The sequence below is a fragment of the Carettochelys insculpta genome, chromosome 6 (genome assembly GCF_033958435.1).
Source record: "Carettochelys insculpta isolate YL-2023 chromosome 6, ASM3395843v1, whole genome shotgun sequence".
Lineage (NCBI taxonomy): Eukaryota > Metazoa > Chordata > Testudines > Carettochelyidae > Carettochelys > Carettochelys insculpta.
In genome coordinates, this window is record NC_134142.1 from 81,188,775 (window position 1) to 81,210,768 (window position 21,994).

At 41.5% G+C, this 21,994-nt stretch overlaps 1 protein-coding gene across 1 annotated transcript in view; it reads right to left on the minus strand.

Annotated features, from left to right (window-relative positions):
- The window catches only part of SHANK2 (SH3 and multiple ankyrin repeat domains 2), a 721,067-nt gene that overhangs the window by 364,611 nt on the left and 334,462 nt on the right, over positions 1–21,994 (minus strand). The window contains exon 13 of the mRNA XM_074997460.1: positions 10,093–10,402. Coding sequence (XP_074853561.1) covers positions 10,093–10,402 — 310 coding nt within the window. The remainder of the gene's footprint in view (positions 1–10,092; positions 10,403–21,994) is intronic.

The following is a 21,994-nucleotide window of genomic DNA, read 5'->3' on the forward strand; positions in this document are numbered from 1 at the left end:
TATGCTTCTTGGCCCTGGGGTCCAGAAGAATGGCCACCTCAGCCCAGAGTCCCAAGAGGCCTGGGAGTTCTGGCCTGGACCAGGAGGGGGCCCACTTCTTTGACACCCCCAGAATGGGTCCTGGGACCCCTCAGGAAGGTCCTGTGAGGGTTCAGAGGGGTCTTGGGCGGCCTCGGCCATGCTGTCCTTGTCGAGGAGTGGTTGGGTGTGCCCGTATGCAGCCAGTGTGGAGCCTCTGCTGCTCACATGCACTCACCTCCCTGCCACAGAGTTTCCAGGGCTCCCTGCAGCTTTAAGAGTGGCTGGAGGCAGAGAGCATAGAGCTCTGATTGCAGTGCTCAGGGTGTCCCCCGGCCAACTGGCTGGCACCATGGAGGACCATTCTGTCAGCTAAAGTTGCACCCTCCAGTGGAGCGTCCACACATATGTTTTGTCAACAGAATCTGCCGACAAAAGCATTCTGCCTCATGGTGGAGAGGCAAAACGCTGCTGCCAAAAGTGCCAAGTTTTGTTTGCGTGCTGTCAAGAAACTGCATTTTGTTTATGTGCATGCTCCACGAGTTTGTCGACAAAAAGGCAGTTTTGTCGACAAAACTCTCTAGTGTAGACATAGCCTGCATGGGTGTGTACATATTAGTTCTATACAGGTGGCACCAAGTCCAGCACCCTCGAGACCTCAGTGGTCCCAAACGAGAGATTTTACCAGATCAGGGAAGGTTAATGCCTCTGTCTCTAGCTGCCTCCTGCTGGCCCGCAGCTCATCATTGCAGCCAGTCCCTGGGCCCCAGCCCCCACATTCTGGCCCTGGTCCCCCGCAGAAGGCTGCCAGGGGAAGCCAGCCCCAACCCCCTTCCTGGGGCTGCCAGAGGAAGCTAGAGCTCTGGCCCCAGTCCCCCGCCTGAGTCTGTCAGGGGAAGCCACCTCCAGTCCCAGCCTCGCTGCCCCTCCACAGGACTGCCAGTTGGTTGCCCTCCTGCCCTGGTTCTCTGGTCCAGGAATATCCCTGGTCCTGCCACATGAGGGATTTTGCTGGAACAGAGTGTCCATTTTAGGAGGTGTAACCTGGAGTATCTTTAATTAATAAGAAAACTACTTATTTACGGGCCTGAACCAAAAGCACAACTCTGAATGTGCCCAAAGAGGCATAATGTCTTTTGTGTTTTATGCAGCATAATTTCAATAGAAGAATCTTAACAGTAATCAAACACAAATCTATTTATTTTGAATAAGAAAGACCTCACTGATAAAAGATGAAAATTAGAGAAACTTGATGCAAGTTTACATCTGCACACAGATTTCTTTTGAGGAAATCAAATATTAAAATAGTTCAGAAACTATGTCTGGTGCAAGGAAGGAAATGGTAAAATCCAAGTGTGGGTGGAAGAATCTCAAAAGGCATCATAAAATAGGTGCAACATGTTACAGTTCCATTGCTATGGAAAAATGTAAGGAACAAAGTCTTACATGGAAATGCTGAAAATAGAAAATATGCAACAGAAAAAAGAAAACAGAAGTAATCAGTGTTGACAGGGAAAAGATAAGGGCGGGGAAAACAGGAGTTAAAGCTTGCATAACTGCTTTAGATGAGAAAGTTTTTATTGTTTTTTGTTTAATTTGGCTTAGCAAGATATTACTTTAAACAAAAAACACCATTATGGCAAGGGAGATTTTTATCCGCTAGTAAATAGCTCAGGAGAGAGAGAATTCAGAAAAAAGTGCACTGGCTAGCTCAGCCTAATTGGAATGAAAGTGAACTTTCACAAACACAATAAACCCTTTCATATCTGGCATTCTATTATCCAGAATTCTCAAGTAACTGGCATTTTAACCATAAGTAAATTTTAGTTACATTTTCCATAAGTACCATATAGTGAAAGTAAATGTAAATAAATACAGCAAATGCCGTATACATTTACAGTGTACACTAATATCGTTGTTGGTATATAAAGAACCCTGCATGTATTTTTGTTCGTTTCTTAATATCTAATCTTGTTTTTCTTGTTTTACAACCCCCTTGCAAGTCAAATTTCCCATGGAACTCAGGGGAGTCAGGAAACTGACGAGGGCATCAGCCCTGGTCAGTTTCCTGGCTCCAGTGAATGGAAGAGCTGGGGAACATGCGGCAGCATGGTTTCCAGTTACCCTCAGCTTGCACAGCTGGTGCCCTCATCAGTTTCCCTGCTCCTGTCAGGGGTGGCAGCTGAGAGTCTGACTGGAGCGACTACTGCCCCGACAGGAGCAGGGAGACTTCTCCTGTCCGGGGCAGCAACTGCATTAACCCAAGACACGAGCAACTTGTTTGCACATATCTCAGGGGTTTACTGTAGTGTTATGCATTGCTATGTGTACCACTCTACTATCTACAATAATCGAATATCTGGCAACCTCCCAGATATGAAAGAATTTACTGTACCTATTTTGGTGTAAAGATGACAAAGGGAAAGTAGCCACTTACAACAGAACAAAAAAAAATCGAAGATAATTAACTGTCTTTAACAAAAAGTGGTAGGGGATATGAAGGACTGAAGACAGACAATAAAACCATAGATAAAAAGATAAGCAAGGGAATGCTTGGACAAAGTTAAACATAGTCCAACCCACCCAAATCAATTTAATTGAAGAAACACATCCATTACCAAAAATAGCTACCCCTTTGATCTCAGACCTCATCATTTTCTAGATTTACATTTCCTTCTTTTATTGCCAAGAACGGGTGCCAATGAAGACAGACTTCATTTATGGTATGTCTACACAGCAGCCTTATTCTGAAATAAAATTACCGAGAATAGCTATTTTGAAACATCTTATTACAAAATAACACAGCTACACAATAAAAAAAATTCATTTTGAAATAGCACTTAGCTATTTCAAAATACAGTGTCTACACACATAGGCTGTGGGCACACTAGCCCCTCCTTTTGGAAGAGCAATGATAATGTGGCACTTTGGAATATGCTAATGAGGCACTTCCATGAATATGCAGCGCCTCATTAGCACGATGCTAGCTGCATGCGCTTCAAAACTGGAAGTTTTGAAATGCATGCCGCCAGTGTAGCTAGGGGCCTTTCAAAGTGGATCCCTGATTTTGAAAGCCCCTTCTTTAAGAACATAAGAATGGCCATACTGGGTCAGACCAAAGGTCCATCCAGCCCAGCATCCCATCTGCCGACGGTGGCCAATGCCAGGTGCCCCAGAGAAAAAGAACAGAAGACAATGATCAAGTGATTTATCTCCTGCCATCCATCTCCTGCCCTTGTTCTGAAGGCTAGGGCACCATACTTTATCCCTGGCTAATAGCCATTTATGGACCTAACCTGCAAAAATTTATCAAGCTCTTTTTTAAACCCTAATAGAGTCCTGGCCTTCACAGCCTCCTCGGGCAAGGAGTTCCACAGGTTGACTGTGCGCTGTGTGAAGAAAAATTTCCTTTTATTAGTTTTGAACCTACTACCCATCAATTTCATTTGGTGTCCCCTAGTTCTTGTATTATGGGAAAAGGTAAATAATTTTTCTATATTCACTTTCTCCACACCATTCATGATTTTATATACCTCTATCATATCGCCCCTCAATCGCCTCTTTTCCAAACTGAAAAGTCCCAGTCTCTCTAGCCTCTCCCCATATGGGACCCGTTCCAAGCCCCTAATCATCTTAGTCGCCCTTTTCTGAACCTTTTCTAATGCCAATATATCTTTTTTGAGGTGAGGAGACCACATTTGCACGCAGTACTCAAGATGTGGGCGTACCATAGTTTTATATAGGGGAAGTATGATATCTTTTGTCTTATTATCGATCCCTTTTTTAATAATTCCTAACATCCTATTTGCCTTACTAACTGCCGCTGCACACTGCGTGGATGTCTTCAGAGAACTATCCACTATAACTCCAAGATCCCTTTCCTGATCTGTCGTAGCTAAATTTGACCCCATCATGTAGTACGTGTAATTTGGGTTATTTTTTCCAACATGCATTACCTTACACTTACCCACATTAAATTTCATTTGCCATTTTGATACCCAATCACTCAGTTTGCTGAGATCTTTTTGTAGTTCTTCACAATCTGTTTTGGTTTTGACTGTCCTGAACAACTTGGTGTCATCTGCAAACTTTGCCACCTCACTGCTTACCTCATTTTCTAGATCATTGATGAACAAGTTGAACAGGATTGGTCTCAGGACTGACCCCTGGGGAACACCACTAGTTACCCTCCTCCATTGTGAAAATTTACCATTTATTCCCACCCTTTGTCTTCTGTCTTTTAACCAATTCCCGATCCATGAAAGGATCTTTCCTCCTATCCCATGACCACCTAATTTACATAAAAGCCTTTGGTGTGGGACCGTGTCAAAGGCTTTCTGGAAATCTAGGTATATTATGTCCACTGGGTGCCCCTTGTCCGCATGTTTATTAACCCCTTCAAAGAATTCTAATAGATTAGTTAGACACGACTTCCCTCTGCAGAAACCATGCTGACTTTTGCCCAACAATTCGTGCTCTTCTACGTGCCTTGCAATTTTATTCTTTACTAGTGTTTCTACTAATTTGCCTGGTACTGATGTTACTTTCCATCTGTTTTTGGGAAGAAGGGGCTTTCAAAATGGGGGGGGGTCATTTTGAAAGGCCCCTTGCTACATGGATGGTGCACATTTTGAAACCAGCAGTTTTGAAACGCACACGGTCACTGTTATGCTAATGAGGTGTTGCATATTCATGACAGTGCCACTTTACCATAGCCCATCCAAAATGAGGAGCTAGTGTGGCCACATCCATAGACCCTGTGTAAAAACAAAGACCTTGGATGTTCTGTGGCTTATTTCGAAATAGGCTCTATTCCCTGTTTTAACAGCACCTATTCTGAAATACCTAGTTCAAAATAGGTGCCATTCCTTATGAAATGTGGTTTACCAATTTCAAAATAAGATGGTTGCTATTTCAAATTTATTTTAAAACAGCAGTTGTGTTGTGTAGATGCTAGCATAGTTATTCTGAAATAACAGATTTTTTTTCAAAATAACTTTGCTGTGTAGACCTACTCTTCAGCTGCGGCTACACTGCATTCTGCTTTCAGAAGCAGAATGCAAATGAGCAAGGTCAGAAATGCAGATGAGGCACAAATTTACATATCTCACACCTAAGTTGCATATTTTTGACTGATCACACTTCCAGAAGAGCCTTTTACAGAAGCAAAAGCAGCCGTGTAGAGGGGCTTCCTTCAAAAACAAACCCCATTTTTGAAAGAACGCTTCTTCCTGAAACAAAATAGTATGAAGGATTGTTTTGAAAACAGTGTTTGTTTTTGAAGGAACTCCATCTACATAGTTGTTTTCGCTTCCAGAAAAGGCTTTTCTGAAGCAAGATCATATGAGACAATGCAAATGAGGCGCAAGATATGTAAATCTGTGCTTCATCTGTATTTTCCATCTCACTTTTTTGCATTCCACTTCCAAAAGTGGGATGAAGTGTAGCAGCAGCCTTAGTGTTTAAAGTGGCTGGATGTTTGTGATGAAAGCTCACTAGGGAATGTCAGCTGTTTAAAGTGAAAGAACCAGAAGTAGCCGTAGGCCTCACTAGCCACCTCCTTCTATTTTTCAAACCTAACCTGTGTGTCCATGGTGTCCAACTAGTTCTGAAGCTATAGCAAACTAACCACATTATTCTGAAAATATATTCATTACTCAAGCTAACAACCAGCCAAATAGCTTAATCTGGCCACTGGCTAGTGTGTTGGACAACACGGCCTCTGCTTACATAAAATTCTTGGCAGTCACTCGACAATAAGTAGGATTATCTTCATGTCACCCTCCTATTTGTGAGTCTGTCGATGGCTGATCAGCCTGATTTTGGAGCCACAGATCTCATCTCAGAAGGGGCAGGTGTTGGTAGCTGTTGGAGGGAGCACAGGGCAGTTTTTGATGCTCTTTTCTTCTTCTCTGCCTCTCCTTTTCTACACTGCATCAGGACCTCTCAAATTCTGCCACTCCCTCACATATTACCCTCCTCCACTGCAGATGGTCTTGGGCAAGGTTCTGCCAAGTGTTGACACCAATGCTGCACTTTTTCATGTGTGCCTTCAGCACATCTTGATATTGCTTCCACTGGACCCCAGTGCTCCTCTGTCTTCCTCCAACTTGTAAAACATCAACTGTTTTGGGAGGTGCTGATCAGACATCCAAACCATGGGACCAGTCCAACGAAGTTGATGAGTGATAATAGATTCAATGTTGGTCATGTTTGACTCCTCCAGAGTGCTAATGTTTGTGCTCCTATTCTCCCTACAGATATTTAAAATTCTCCTCAGATAGAGCTGATGATATCGTTCAAGTGCCCTCAAATGACAGTTGTATGTTGTCCAGGTTTCACATGCATACAGTAGCATTGGAAAAACCACTACATAGTATATCAGGAGCTTTGTCTTGGGATAGATAACCCAGTTCCTGAAGTTCTTTATCTCAGGCAAGTGAAAGCAGAGCTTGCATGGCTCAGACAATACTAGATTGCCACATCAATGTTGACTTTAGCACAAAGATGACTTCCAAGGTATGGGAACTGCTCCACATTTTCTGGCAGTCCTCCATTGACTTCAATAGAAGGTACATGAGAATGTACGATCAGAAAGAGCTGGTGGACTGTTTTGGTCTTTTTTGATGTTCATTGTGAGGCCAGGATTCTCCTATGCTTTAGTGAAGGCAGCTAAGATAGCCTGAAGTGCTGTGGGAGAAAGAGCAGCAACCACATTGTCATCCACATACTGGAGCTCCATTATCAAGGTCATGGAGGTCATGATTTTAGCCTTCAGTCTCCTGAGACTGAAAAGCTTACTGTTCATTCTTTAGACAATCGTCATGCCATCTGGAAGCTTGCCATCAATGAGTTGAAGGGTCATGGTGATGAAGATACAGAACAGTGATGGGGCAATGATGCAGTCTTGTTTGACTCCCGTTTTGACCTCATTGGGATGCTTTGGGATCTGTTGTTGCTAAATACTGTGGCAGTCATGTTGTTGTGAAGCAGCTTCAAGATGCGAATGAAATTTTGGGGGCTGTCGATCTTTGAGAGCATGGTCCACAGGGTACGATGACTGACTGAGTCAAATGCTTTGGTCAGTTCAATCAAACTCATGTATACGGCTTTGTTTTGTTTACAACATTATTCATGCAGTTTCTGGGCAGTGAAGATCCTGTACGCTGTTCCTTGGAATGGTTGGAAGCCACACCGGGATTCTGGGAATATTTCTTCTGAGAGTAGCAGGAGTCGGTTTGCAAGGATTTGAGCTAAAATTTTCCCTGCCATTGCCAGGAGACAGATTCCACAATAGTTTCCACACTCTGACTTGTCGCCCTTCTTGAAGAGACTGACAATCAATGTGTCTCTGAAATCTTACAGCATCTGCTCCCTATCCCAGATCTTGAGAATCAGGAGGTGGAGTTGTGTGTGGAGATCTGGTCCACCTTCTCTGAAGACTTCATCAAGGATTCCATCTAGCTTGGTTACCTTATTTCACTTCATTGTTTTGAGGGCAGCATGGACCTCACTCAGGGAAGGAAGTGTTGCAAGATCTTCCCTAGTTGCTGAGGGATTTTGTCAAGAGATTCTAGTACCACACTGGCAGGACAGTTCAGGAGCTCATTATAGTGCTCCCTCCAGTGAGAAGCAATGGCTTCATTGTCTTTCAAAAGTTGGGTACCATCCTTTGATCTCAGGGAATTGATTCCATGGTTTCTCGGTCCATAAACAGCTTTGTTAACATTGAAGAAACCTCTTGTATCATTGATGTCTGCGAGAGGCTGGAGTTCTTGCACCTTCTCAGTTCAGCACTGGTTTTTCAGAGTCCTTGTTTTATGTTGCACTTCTGCCTTGGCGTTGGCATGCACTTCTCTCTTTGTTGTGCAGTGGATATCGCTTTGCCAGGCTCTTAAGGCTCTCCTTTTTGCCTCCATCAAGCATTCCATTTCCACATTGTTCTCATCAGACCAGTCCTGATGCTTCCTGGACTGGTAGCCAGTGGTTTCTCCACAGGATCCAATGATGGCATTTTTCAATTGACACCAGTGTTTTTCCACATCTTCAGGGTGTCCTGTTGGCAGCTTTCTTTGGAGCACTATTTGGAAGTCACTTGGTCTGATCATGTCCTTCAAGCCTTGTACATTGTACATTCTAAGTAGAAGTCTGATTTTTTTAAATAGCTTGTAGCTAGACTATCCTTTGGAGAATGCACACATCCCCTCTAACATGGAACAAAAAGAACATTCCCAGGCTTGCAAAGTCAATTGAAGATGTGGACCCCTGCATATGTGTAGAATCCTACTAACGCTATCATATAGATGCAAGGATTTGCCCACATAGGCCTCAATCCAGCATAGAGAACTAAGTTAATAATTAAATGCCTTTGCATAAGTGCTGCAACAGAAAAAATTGGAACTCTTTGCTATATTGGATATGACCACTGGCCTATGAAGTTCTGAATCCTATCTCCTGCCAGTGGTCAATATCATGTGTGTCAAACATAAGTGTTGTGAATTTGTAGACTGCAACATTAGACAACTCTGTTGGTATTGCTAATGCCAAATCAGAAAACAAATGTTAACTGAGTACTTATAAATAAAAAGGCAAGGAAAAAAATAAGAAGCAAAGTAATGAAAGAAAGTAATAGAAAAGCAATAACTTTAGCCAAATTCTATTTGGCTTTAAAGACAACAAATGTAGATATAAATCTGTTATACATGATATGAAAGTGACAACTTTGTTACTTGACGTTATTCATTTTCTTCTTTCATATTGGGATCAGAATACCCATTATTTTGAATGACATAAAGTTAAGTTTACTGGATCAAATGTATTTAAATTCTGTTTGAGTCTTTCACTCTCCCCCAACTGTAATTACCCCTTTATAGGGCAGCATTTTGTAGTATACTGACATTCTTTCCAAGTTATATGATCTCTAATCTATTAATTTTTTTCTGTTACAATGTAAGCAGCACCCACGTCTCTCCACTAAAGCGAGACTTCTCCCACTCAGCAGTACCCATAAGTAGGTTGATCTGGGGCACATACAGAGTCACACTCTACTCCAGAGAAGAAACAAATATCCTCAAATATTAGGGTACTGAAGAAAGGAGAGAAGAGAGAATGTGCTTGGCTGTCTACAACACAGCCTCCAGCTGCTCCTCCACCCCAGCTCTACGCCCTATCAAATGCCTTAACCAGCCCCACAGGAATTCCTCAGTACTCCACTTTTTCTTCCTTCATGCACACTGCTCAGCTCTAGCAGCAGGGAAGTGGAACTTCAAGATGCTGCAGAATTAGATATGCTGCCTCTAACTGGCTTGAAGTGCTATCTGGGAAGGGGAAATGAAAGAAAGCAATGGTGTCAGGTTCCATCAGCTCCCTGATGGACAACAGTCCCCTCAACAAATCATACAGTAAGCGGACTACCGCCATAAGACATAGATGTAATAGTGACCAAACTGGGGGTCTCACTTCCTCCATGATTAATTAAAGCTGTTACACCCATATATGACACTCCATTTACTTGCATTTAGAGTTGTGTGAATAACTGCTTTTGCCATTCACTAGCTAAACCAAAACATTAAAAAAAAACCCAAAAATTCAAAAGTCAAACTCTTTGGTAAACCAGAAAAGTAAAGGGAAAAAATGTGTTTCAGATGAAATGTTTCTTTTCTTTTTTGCTTTTAATCTTTTTAAAATTAAACTTCAAAAAAAAAGGTCATTCTGAACTGAAAAATCAGAATGCTTGAAAGCTCTGCTAGCATCCTGCTTGAAACTGGAGAGTGCTGGCTGAAGATACCAAAGCATGATCTGGTAAGCTATAGATCAGATTGCTAGGTTCACCTATTTATGCAGGTTTTGTGAGGAAAGGGAAGGAGTGTATAAGAGAATCTGAAAACAATGATTAGAGGTTTTGACATGTTTAGCTTTTGGACATTGAAATCATATGCATTGGAACATTCAAATGTTCACATGTACCCAAGGCTCAAGATGGACATTGACATTAAAACTGTATTAAGGAATGATGTGGTCAGTGAGTCAGTAAAATTATATACTTCACGTTGTAGGAATATCAAAAAAGATCACCTGATGTGCCTATGTTGCTGTCTTTTTGCATCCTCTCCTAGCCTGTTTAGTGATGGTGACCGACTCCGAGAAGATGGGGTATAACTCCCAACCGTTTTTACTGTTCCATTAGGATTATTCTGCATCTGCTGAAGCAGGTGAGGTGAAAGGCTACGGTGTGAAGAAGCAGAAGAGGAAGCTGACCAGTCAGGAATGTTGTTGATGTTCAGATTGTTATCGCTGTTGGAACGAAGCAAGACACGAGGTGCTGCCAAGGTGCTTTGGGGCCTCCGTCTCCTGTTTGAATAGGTTGGGGCCTCTCTAAATGGCACTGTATTGAGAGAGAGAGGGAGGGGGAAAAACAATTATGGTAATCACATCTCATTTTATCAGATATGCATATTTATCATTCCTTAAAAAGATTCAACAACATATGGCATCTTTTTCGGGTGCTTAGAAAAAGAGAGGAAAACTATCTTTGCTGATTATCTAATCAAGCTAAGTAACACAATTACATTTAAAACACAATTAAAACTGAAAATCACTTCCACATGCAACGTGCAGCCAGTAAGTCAAAGTACTACATAGTTGACTCCACGACACTGGTAACATCAATGACAAATAAATAGTAATGGCAAAAATCTGTTTGTGTGCCAATCTTTCATCAACACAATTTGCTTTCTCCTTGAAACCTTCTTTGAAGCCTAACACATGGTCATTGACTTGAATTGATCCACAGAAACTTTTTTCTTTCATACTGTTTCTTTTGGGTTTCTTTTCCTCTAGAGACCTAAGCTGCGAGAGAAAATTTGGTTCCATTGTCAGTTCAGGAATAGCCTGGAAATCTTTCATGTTAGAGGTCATTTTATCTCCATCTGCCACATAAAAAATTCAGGATAGATTCTCCTTTTGTTAGAACTCTTACACTGACATAATCTTTAGGCGCCTGTCTTTCTAATCTACGCATTTCTATTGCACCTATTTTTGTATATAGAACAGAGAGTGCAGTATCCTAAAGTAATATGCTCACTTCAGCTCTCACATGCATCCAGGTGAGACTATACTCAGACATATCTAAACATAGTAATAAATGCAATTACGGGACAATTTATATTAGTAAATATATATGTTAATTTCTTAAATTAATAGGTACTTTAGCCTGACGTACAGTTTAAAGAGACTTTTCTAAGAAAAGACTTCTCAGATACACACACTAGATTTGATGGTTCTTCCTACTAATTTCATAAGCTAATAGAGGCCGTGTCTACACATGCCCCTCCCTTTCAGAAGGATCATGTTAATGAGGCAGTTCGGAACAGGTTAATGAGGTACTGACATGCATATTCAGTGCCTCGTTAGCATAACGGCAGCCAGTCACGCTTCGGAAGTGCTGCTTTCGAAACGCAGACTGCCTGTATAGATGCAGGAACTTTGAAATAAACCCCACACTTCGAAATTCCCTTATGCCCAATTTGAAAGTGAGAAAGTTCAGAGAGATTTAATAACTTGGGAGTTTATTACTTTGTTTTTAAAAGTAAATTTATAGTTCTGACTACATCAAAGCCAAAGACTACTAAACTATATATAATGTGATATTTACTTAAAGGAGTCAAGAGCTGAAAGCCTGGCTTTTAACCAGTGATATTTGAAGTGGGAATAAGGGAATTTTGAAGTGTGGAGTTTATTTCAAAGCACCTGCATATATACAGCCAGTCTGCGTTTCGAAAACAGCACTTTTGAAGCATGACTGGCTGCCATTATGCTAACGAGGTGCTGAATATGCACGTTAGCATCTCATTAACCTGTTCCAAAGTACCTCATTAACATGACCCTTCCGAGAGGGAGGGGCATATGTAGACATGGTCAGAGTGTCTAATCTTGAAAACCCCAATTTATTAGGCTATGTTTACACAGCAGCATTATTTTGAAATAAGCTATCCCGGAAAAGATTTTCCAGAATATCTTCCTTAAAAATGGCACAGCTATACAAACAAAACAGAACCTATTTGAAACAGAATCGTTGGATGCACTATGGCCTCACCTTCACTGCACCGTTGACTTTCAAAAATAGGCTCTATTACCTGTTTAAGTAGCCTCTATTTTGAAATACCTTATTCCTTATTTCAAATAGCAGTTGGTTTGTGTAGACACTTGCTAAGTTATTTCAAAATAGTGGCTGCTATTCAAAAATAAATTTGTGTAGACATACCCTTAGGCTACATCTGCACGAGAGAATTTTGTAGACAAAACTGGAGTTTTATTGACAAAACTCACAGAGCATCTACACACAAAATGTATTTTGTCAACAGAAACTGTCTACAAAAAAGCCTTGTAGACTCTCCGGGGGCCCTTTTGTCAACACAGTGGATGAAAAGTTCTGTAGACACATTCTGTTCACAGAAGCTTTGTCGGAACATCTCTTCTGACAGTAACTTCTGTAGAGATATGCTTTTAGTGTAGACATAGATTTATAGTCCTTATTCCATATAATCCCATTAACTTCAGTCAGACTCAGAGGTTTTGTAAGAGTGAAGCCAGACTTCACAAATCTACATCTGCAAAGTAATAATAATTATATCAATAACAAAAGGCAGCCTGTAATATTCTGAAGAATATGCACATTGTAATTTTCAAAAATTATATAATATTTGATTTAGGAAAGAAACTCCAGATAATCTTTTGAGTGTATATGAAAGCCATTCATCTTGAAGAATAACTAAGGTCTCAACACAAACTTTAAAAGCATCAGTTTATGTAAAGTAGAACAAATAAGTCATATTATACACCTCATCCCCCACTTAACATAGCTGTTAGTGTACATAGAAAATTACTTCATCTGCCTATAATATGCAGTCATCTCTGTGGGTGAAACACACAAGTGCTTAATTTCAGCCAACAAAGTTTCATACAGTTTTAGGACAGGAAGAATTACTGAATTGCAACGGGAGCTAAAAGAATGAAGATCCTCAAATAATTTTTGACTGAATTCTTGACTGACAAATGATTCTGAAGAGGATCCAGAATGAGTGTGTGGATCCTCCACAAAACAGTACAGTTTCTTTTTTCATTTTTTATTCATTGCCACTTCAGAATACTCTGTGTAACTCCTGTCTTGCCATGTTATGTGTAGTGTGTGACACAGATGTACTGTTTGCATGTAACTATGCTCGGGACATTTAGCATACTTCTTACTAACAACATCACTGAAGACAGGCAGATTGCATATAAGACGTCACAGTGGTAACGTATTTACTTTTAATGAAGATTACACAAAATAATATGGCACAATAGGTACAGGCTTGCTTATTTATAGGCTGATCCTATTCCCATTGAAGTTAATGGAAGTTTTGCATTCGGGTTCAACGGGATACACGTGGCTTTTAGAATTATTTGTTAATTCACAAAATGGACAGGATGAAGCCTAAACTCATGAAAATATAGACTATCTACCAAAGGTTTATTATAAAAAGGTGATGTGTTTGGTGGGGTGGGGGTTAATCATTTTGTATATTGCACAGATATAAGAGGACTAACTGACAGTATTTCTGAACACATATACCTTGACAAATTTCAGATAAATCAAAAATTTGCACACCACTCCATAAAACAGGTATGCATTTTCCAGCTCTCATTACAAAATTATCTTTGCTCACTTTTTCCAAGTGAAGAAGATTTTAATAATCATTTTGGAATTAACATGTGGTTTGATACCAGTTGTACATTTTAAAAGAAATAGATATTACAATTTCCTTTGTAAAGGTAATAAAAGGAAAACTACTAGTACCAGAATTAGGATTGTTAAGGCATATATCTACGCAGAAAGGGTAAAAAATAACGCCTTTCATGCCTAAATGATTAATATTCCAACCAACTGTTTTTCTCACAGCAATCTGCAAACTGTAAGTGGGTGGATATTTTCCTGGCTATTTCTTACATGGAAATATTTATATTATTTTCACAATAAAAATAACTACACCACCAAATAATGACACAAATGTGCATGCTTTAAACTCTGTTGGACTTATTTTTATTGTTAATTATTTTACAGATCATACAAATCTTATTACAAAGGCAGTTTAGAGAAACAAATCTTATAAAAGGACATGAAAATATCTGAATGAATTACATGCTTTTAAGTTTCAAATCAAGTAATTATTGTACCTTTTCATCAAAATTAAAAATTAAATAATTCTTTCTAGGTCTCAGAATTTTATTCCTAAAAATACATACACATGAGAGTATAACTAAGGAGTATACAGTGATAATGTTCACCTAACAAATTCCTTATGCATCTTCAGATGAATTTCTTAGAAAACAGAACACTTTCTATAACTACTTGAGTTCAAGAAAAAACTAAAATGATTAAGTCAGGTACCAACTAAATCTAATTATTAGTTGCCTAAAAAGATGTTCAGACATTCAAGAATATTGAAAAAGAAATTTCAGGAACTGATTAATTATACAGTAAGTAAGCAGATCATATTAAAAGGTACACAAGAAAATATCAGCTCTCAAACATAAAATGTTCTGTATTCATTGCTTACCTTCTTTCTTTGTTAAGGCATTTAACAAAGACTTCATTTTCTCTTACTTTAGCAGCAATCCCCTCATTATATAACCTTTTCTGGGAAGAAAGAGGGGAAAAAACTACCCAGTTTCTATGTGTTTAAACTGCCTGCACCCTGACATAAGCAGCGGGTTTCTGGGCACCGTGTAATTGCAAGCATAGCTGGGCATGCAGTACCCAGCGTTCTGGTGACAAAGCCCACCCCACATTCTGTCTGTCAGCTGGGAACCAACTGTGCGTAGACTGGAGCTGCTCAAAAAAAATCTTGCTATCTTTCACAGTATTAGTCATGTGAACAGCACCACCACAGTCTTTCAGACGTTACTCTGCTTTTGTAATCATTGCATTTTTGAACAAGCAAACATAGGACTGAAGGAAGGAGAAGCAGTGCAGGCTGAGAGGGGACAAAATTTATATTTGAAAAGGAGGAGGGAAAACCATTCATGGAAAGATACTTCAAATCAGCATTTCAACAACCAGAACTTGAGAAGGAAAAGTCTTGAAAGAAATGGGAGCTACTTAATAAACGTGTTAAGCTTTTAAAATTGCACAACTGAATCTCATTGTTCAGATACATTCTATGCCTTTTGATTTTTGTTTGCTTATCTTCTGCAACGCTGACGAGACTCACTTTGAGAGTGTCTGCTTATTGAACAATAAGCAAGCTTCACACCATGCCTACATTAAAAATTTCGACAAACTGCCACTAAGTAGCATTTCTGAATATGACCCAGACTCCAGTTTGAAAAAGGATGAGATGCAAGCACCAATTATTTTTCATTCCCCCTCCATTATGATAATTACACCAAAATAAAATAGATTTTTTTTTTGTATAAAGGGAAAAAACATTAAAATGCAACCCAGGTACTTTACTGCATTCTGTGGAGATGATAAATACAGTCTTCAACAACTGCAGCGTTTTAAAGGATTTATTCATGGAAAATGCCTATGGATACCAGTGAAAGTCAGTGCAAACCCCATATAGAGGAAGAACAAGCAACTGGAATGTTGAAAGATTGTATTTTCTGATGTTTTCAAAAAATTAATGTGGGCTTTCAGCTTCACGACAAAAGGAATGCTTAGCGATGTCACAGGTTTTAAATATATTTCTAAATACGCCAGCAATGCAATACATGGTTTCTGAGGAATAAGCTGCAGTTCACAAAGACTAACCTAAAAACTTAAACAGCATACAGCATAAACCTAAACTGCACGCTAACAAATTAATCCATTGCAGCAGTTTCCACTGATTAAGATTAAAATCCACAGTTAAACACTAGCCCTTTGTGTTGCTAAGAACACTGCTCCATCAACTAAAAAAGGAGACGGATCACACAGATTACTTAGATGGATTTTACTTTTGTATGCCTGATATGCTAGCTATAAAATGACTCAGAATATAAAGAAAAGTTTGTATCTGTACTTGATAATTAAGAGTTTAGGATTCATTTAACATTTCACTGTTTACATAGTCATTATTTATAATGAAAAAATACCCAAGGTGATGATAAAAATTCAGCCCACTAATTTAAACCAGAATACTCAGTAGGTGGAAAAATACGCAAATGAAAACAGGGGCAGGAGCAATGTTTTTTGTGCCATTACAGGCACATCATACCGGCACCTCGGCAGTCCCAGTTGGGATCCCTGGCCGGATGGCGGGAGCCCTACCAACCCCACAGCTAGATGCTGGCTGGGGCATGGAGCCCCACCAGCAGCCCCAGCCACAGGAACCCGGCTGGGTGGTGAGGAAACACTGTGAGCCCCATGGTTGGGAACTGGGTGGGGCATGGAGCCCCACCAGCAGCTCCCTCCCCAGGGACCCAGCTGGGCCCAAGGAAACCCCAGCAGCCCTGGGGCTGAGAGATGGCTAGGGTGCAGATCTCCATCAGCAGCTCCAGCTCCAGGGATGCGGTTGGAGGGAGAGTGGGGAGAGGGCAAGGGTTCCTGGCAGCCCTGCTTTGGGAGAGCCGGCTGGGGGGTGCAGAACCCCACCAGGAGCCCCAGCCATGGGAACCATGGTGGGAAGGGAGCCAGCTGTGTACTAGCACCTCTTTTCTATTTTTATTTTTTTAAAAGCACTGGGTAAGAATATTTACAAAACTAAATTAATGGATTTGACACTAGTTCACAGACTTGCATAGAAAATGTGTGGGCAGAGGAATGGTCTTTCTGACTGTCTAAGTCATATATAGCTTTCTGTAGAATACACCGGAACATAGGCAAAACATGCATTTTATTAGGCCATCTTAGTGAGAATCAAAACAACTTCCAGAATATGAAATGCCACCTCAGAACCTGTAAAAACAATGAGTCCTCTGGCCCTTTAAAGACTAACAGATTTATTTGGAGTTAAGTTTTTGTTGGTATAAACCTCTTAGACACATCGGACCTGACATTGCTGCCAATATTAAAGCATTTTTAATGCACAGAAGTTGATGCAATATCAACTTAATTTCAGTGATTACCTTTTAGAGTTGGAATTTGTAAAGAGGCTATAATTATGAACACAACTCTGAATATCTAAAACGCCTTCCAGCCAAGGCTGGCTAAGAGTTTCCCAAGCAGTAATAAATTTAGCAACAATAGCTATGTATTATCCCCATTTTACAGATGAACAGAAGGATGCAGATGTGAAGAATAAGTAGAGAAGTAGAATAAACAGCCAAGAATGTATGTCACACAGAGCAGTATGGGCATGCCTCTAGACCAGGGGCTGTATGGGAGAATTGTTTGTCAATTCTACTCTGATTCTTGGTTAGAGAAATGCTTTCCAGGCCTGTTGTGGCTACTTTATGAAGCACATAAGGCCTATGCCCCAAATGAGCCCCAGTTTGCTTAAGAGAACTGCACACAGTCACACAAGAAATTAATGGAAGCCAGGACATCCTGTTGTCCAGTTTTGTGAGTTAACCACACAACTAGCTAAGGGGTGGGGAGGTGGAGGAGTGCAGAAGGTAAAGGCTAAACAACCTGGATTTACCAATAATATGGACTCAGACTTACTCTTCTGTCCTAAAGGAGAAAGAGGTAATCGACTGGAAAAAAACAAAAAAACCTAAAAAACTAACTATATTACACCTTCCAGAAAGCGTGATTTAAAAATTCTTATTGCACATTTCTGATATGGGGGTAAACTGCAAAACCTGGGGACCCATCTTCAGAAATGGGGACCCTAATTGTCCTCTGTTCAGTCTAGCCTTTTTCCATCATTGCTCAAGAGATCCTTCCAGACTTACAGCAAATTTTAATATTTAAACCAAGCACCTTGGGTTTGCGATCATCTTTTTGCTATTTGGTGACTATAGCGCCAAGCACAATGAGCTCTCCCTCTCTCTGACTGGGCCTCTAGTTATCCTATGGGTACTCTGCATCCCAACACAGCTGATCAGAGAACTTTGATAGCAGTGTCCTGTAGTGCCACATGTGTACTGTCTCTCCTTGTTCCCTGAATGCATGGGATACCTACTTCAGCTTCTTCCCTACTGCAGTGCCATGAACGAGAATTCATATAAAAGGGGACGAGTGGATTGCAGAGCTGCCATCAGGACACACACCTCAAAGAACTATCACTACTGCACAAGATGAGTAATTTGTTTTTTGTATGGTGTCTTTATGGGCATGCCTCTGTAGGTCACGCTCAAGCAGTAACCCCACTGAAGAGTTATGGTTTCAGAGTCAAGACCCTTACAGATGACAATATCATGGAGCCAAAGATGGTATCAGAGGCAGAGACTGTTCTTTGAATGTGTAGACTGACGCTCAAGTCATTGCTCTACAGATGTCAGAAATAGGAATACTCTTGAGAAGTTGACAGATGAGGATCCTGATCGTGTTGAGTGTGTGTAAATACCATCTGGAGACGTCACACTGCAAACCTGAGAACATGATTTATTGCAGTTCAGGACTCATCTGGAGACTCTCTGAGATGATACTGACAAGTCCTTAGAATTCTCCACCATAGAAAGGAAAAGCTAAGTAGATCTCCTAAAGAAACCTTGTCCTATCCAGGGAAGAGGCCAGGATTCTCCTGAAGTCTAGAGCATGTAGCATCCCTATTGTCACAGTGAGGCTTGAGATGAAAAGTTGGAAGATGGATCAGTAGGTTCACATGAAAGAGGAAGATCACCTTGAGGGTGAACTTTGGGTGAAGTCTAACTGTGCCCTGGTACAGAAAGAAGAATGTGTAGGGAGAACGTGCCATCAGCGCCACTATTTACCCTGTTCTCCCTGAAGAGGTGACTGCCACCAGGAAGGCTATTTTCACTGACAGGTGGGTATGTAAGGACAGAGTCACAGGCTGCAAGTGGGATCTAGCTATGTCTTTCAACACTAGATTAGGTCTCATCTAGGGGTGGGATGTCAAAGTTGGGGGAAAAGTTAATGATAAGCTTCAGGAAACTTTTTGTGACATCACTCAGTTTCCCTCCACCTGTTGATGGAAGGCTGCTGTAGCAGTTACTTGAGCCCTGAATGAACTTAGAGATAGTCCTGATTTTTTAGAAGCATTTGGGAAAGTAATGAATGTCAAAGAAATCTGTTGAAATCTACTCCAAGTCTGAAATGTAGACCACTTCTGCTGATAAGTATGATGTGTTGTGGACCTCTTGAGCTTCTGAGTAGGTTTCTATGCACTGGACCCAAGAAGAAGCCAGGCCTTGAAGTTGGCTGTACAATGCCTCCTTCATTCTGTGATAGGAGGCATGGCATAGATTAGAATGAGCTAAGCAGGCATGTCATGAATTGTGACAGGTAAGGTTACTACGTCTATCTCAGTCAAGTGGAAACAACTACCGTAAAATGTACTCCTTTTCTTTTTAATGGGACTGTTAACAGCAAGGGAAATGAAGACCTGGAATACAGAAGGTCCTTGTTCCATGGAAGAAGGAGTGCACTGCTCAAGAAGTGCTGCCCTATCTCTACCCTAGCATAGTAACATACCTGACCCAGAAATGTGTAAATATCAAAAAGAAGTCTGTGGTCAGTGTCCTCCACCACCTGCATAGGTCACGAGTACTGCTGGATGGCTTCCCATTCCTGATAGTCTAGCAACTTATGACAAACTCTACATTCTCAAGAAAGGTAGGCTACTGACGGTGTAATGTGGGAGAAGCTCCAGTTCCATAATTTTAGTGCTTCTGTGCCAAAGGATAGCGGCCTAGCTCTTTTCTGTTTGTGTGTCTTCAAAAGGAAGGTCATAAACAGTTCCCTGCACCCCCGTAGGGAAGCCTGAAAGATGTAATCATTACACACATACCATAACCACTGCAGTGGAGAGGGACCAAGCCATTGTATGAGCTGCATGAAGGCTGACTGGAGCATAGATTCAGATACTGGTTACCCCTCCTGGACAACAGCTCTGAACTGGTTGGCTGTGACTCACAGGCAATCAGTATGGCTGTCCAATTTCAAACAGTTAACATAATTATACTTGGCATCTAAGGCTTGATAACTTGTGATTTGGAACTACAAAGTGGCAGAGGTGGCAGCTTTCCTCACAAGGACGTCCAAGTGTTTCCAATTCCTATCATGGAGTGTGGATTTGCTTTGGTGATGGAGGTTGGGGGAGATGGTGGGGAAAAAATAAATTCTGTCATCCTAGCTGGAACTTATTTTTTTTAAATCAGCTCATTTACAAGTAGGAGTCACCAATGCTGAGTTTGCCCTATAGTTTTTGTGGGGTTCAGGAAAACTTTATTGATAGGAAGGGCTATTTTGGAGGACCAGGAAGAATGTAGAATGTCAGAGAGCTTGTGGTGAGCATCTTCACCTTCCACTAAGGTGTGTCTGCAACCCTTTTTGTTGGTTCGTGAAGTAACCTCTTTCCCCAGTCTACCCTCCTGTTCCCCCGTAATCACCCCTGAAGATTTCAAGGTTCTGGCTGCTGCAGTTTAGGAAAAATGTCTCAGAGATTCATGGGTGAGGCTGGAAACTGATAAGTATGAGGACAATATGCCGCTCATGGATCCCAGTATGGCCCTTGGTATTGTGACCAAGCCAGGTGGGCAGTGGTGAGCTCAAGGGGCTCCCTGTTAACCTTGGGGCAACCAGAACTAGTGAACCTTTGTGGCTGAGCCAGGGGTGCGATTCATAGCTTTGGACATGTGGGTGGGGCTGGCTGTGAGCCATTGGGATCTGGGAAGCTCCCACATGTTTGTGTGAAGAGCAGATCTGAGGCAGTTATGGTAAATACGGCATGTAAGGTAGCTGGGAAATTGTTTTTCCTGACAAGTATCAGGATCTCATTTATACGTGTGCACAGCCTTTGTGTTCTGGGTGATGGATATGTTTGCCGGTCTGTCTGCGTCACACAACTTGTGCTGTGTTTCTGGGTCACACTCAAGACACTTGAGCGATGCACTGCCTAGCCTGCTGATAGTCTGTTCTTCACCATCAAATATTCCACTGGCACAATGAAAAAGCATGGAGTACAGCTGAAGGAACACAGCCCAGTAGCACCAATGGCTGACCATACCACCATAGCTATGGGCCAGGCTGAATGTGGACCCAAGGAGCCGCTTGATAGCAGTCACAATAGGGCACATAGGAGGTGCCCTCTCACTTGCTATCTGATACTCCACTGGAAAGTGGAGGTGAGTGGAAGGATACCAAAGAAGATTCCTGTCCTTAGAGCAAACTTGGTATCAAAGTCCTGATACTGAGTAGGGACAATACTGATATATTATTGGGAGACTTTAATCATCTGGACATTTGTTGGGAGACCAATACATCAGCACACAGGCAATCCAGGAAGTTTCTGGAGAACGTTGGGGATAACTTCTTGGTACAAGTGCTGAAGGAACCGACTGGGGCCGTGTGCGACTTGACCTGTGCTCACAAACAGGGAAGAACTAGTAGAAGAAATAGAAGTGGGAGGGAACCTGGGCTGCAGCAACCATGAGATTGTAGATTTCAGGATCCAGACAAAAGTAAGAAAGATGAGCAGTAACATACAGACCCTTGATTTCAGAAGAGCAGACTTTGACTCTCTGAAGCCGTGTCTACACGTGCACGCTACTTCGAAGTAACGGCACTAACTTCGAAATAGCGCCCGTCATGGCTACACGCGTCAGGCGCTGTTTTGAAGTTAACATCGACGTTAGGCGGAGAGATGTCGAAGACGCTAACCCCATGAGGGGATGGGAATAGCGCCCTACTTCGACATTCATCGTCGAAATAGGGACCGTGTAGTCGTTGCACGTCCCGCAACTTCGAAATAGCGGGGTCCGCCATGGCGGCCATCAGCTGAGGGGTTGAGAGATGCTCTCTCTCCAGCCCCTGCGGGGCTCTATGGTCACCGTGTGCAGCAGCCCTTAGCCCAGGGCTTCTGGCTGCTGCTGCTGCAGCTGGGGATCC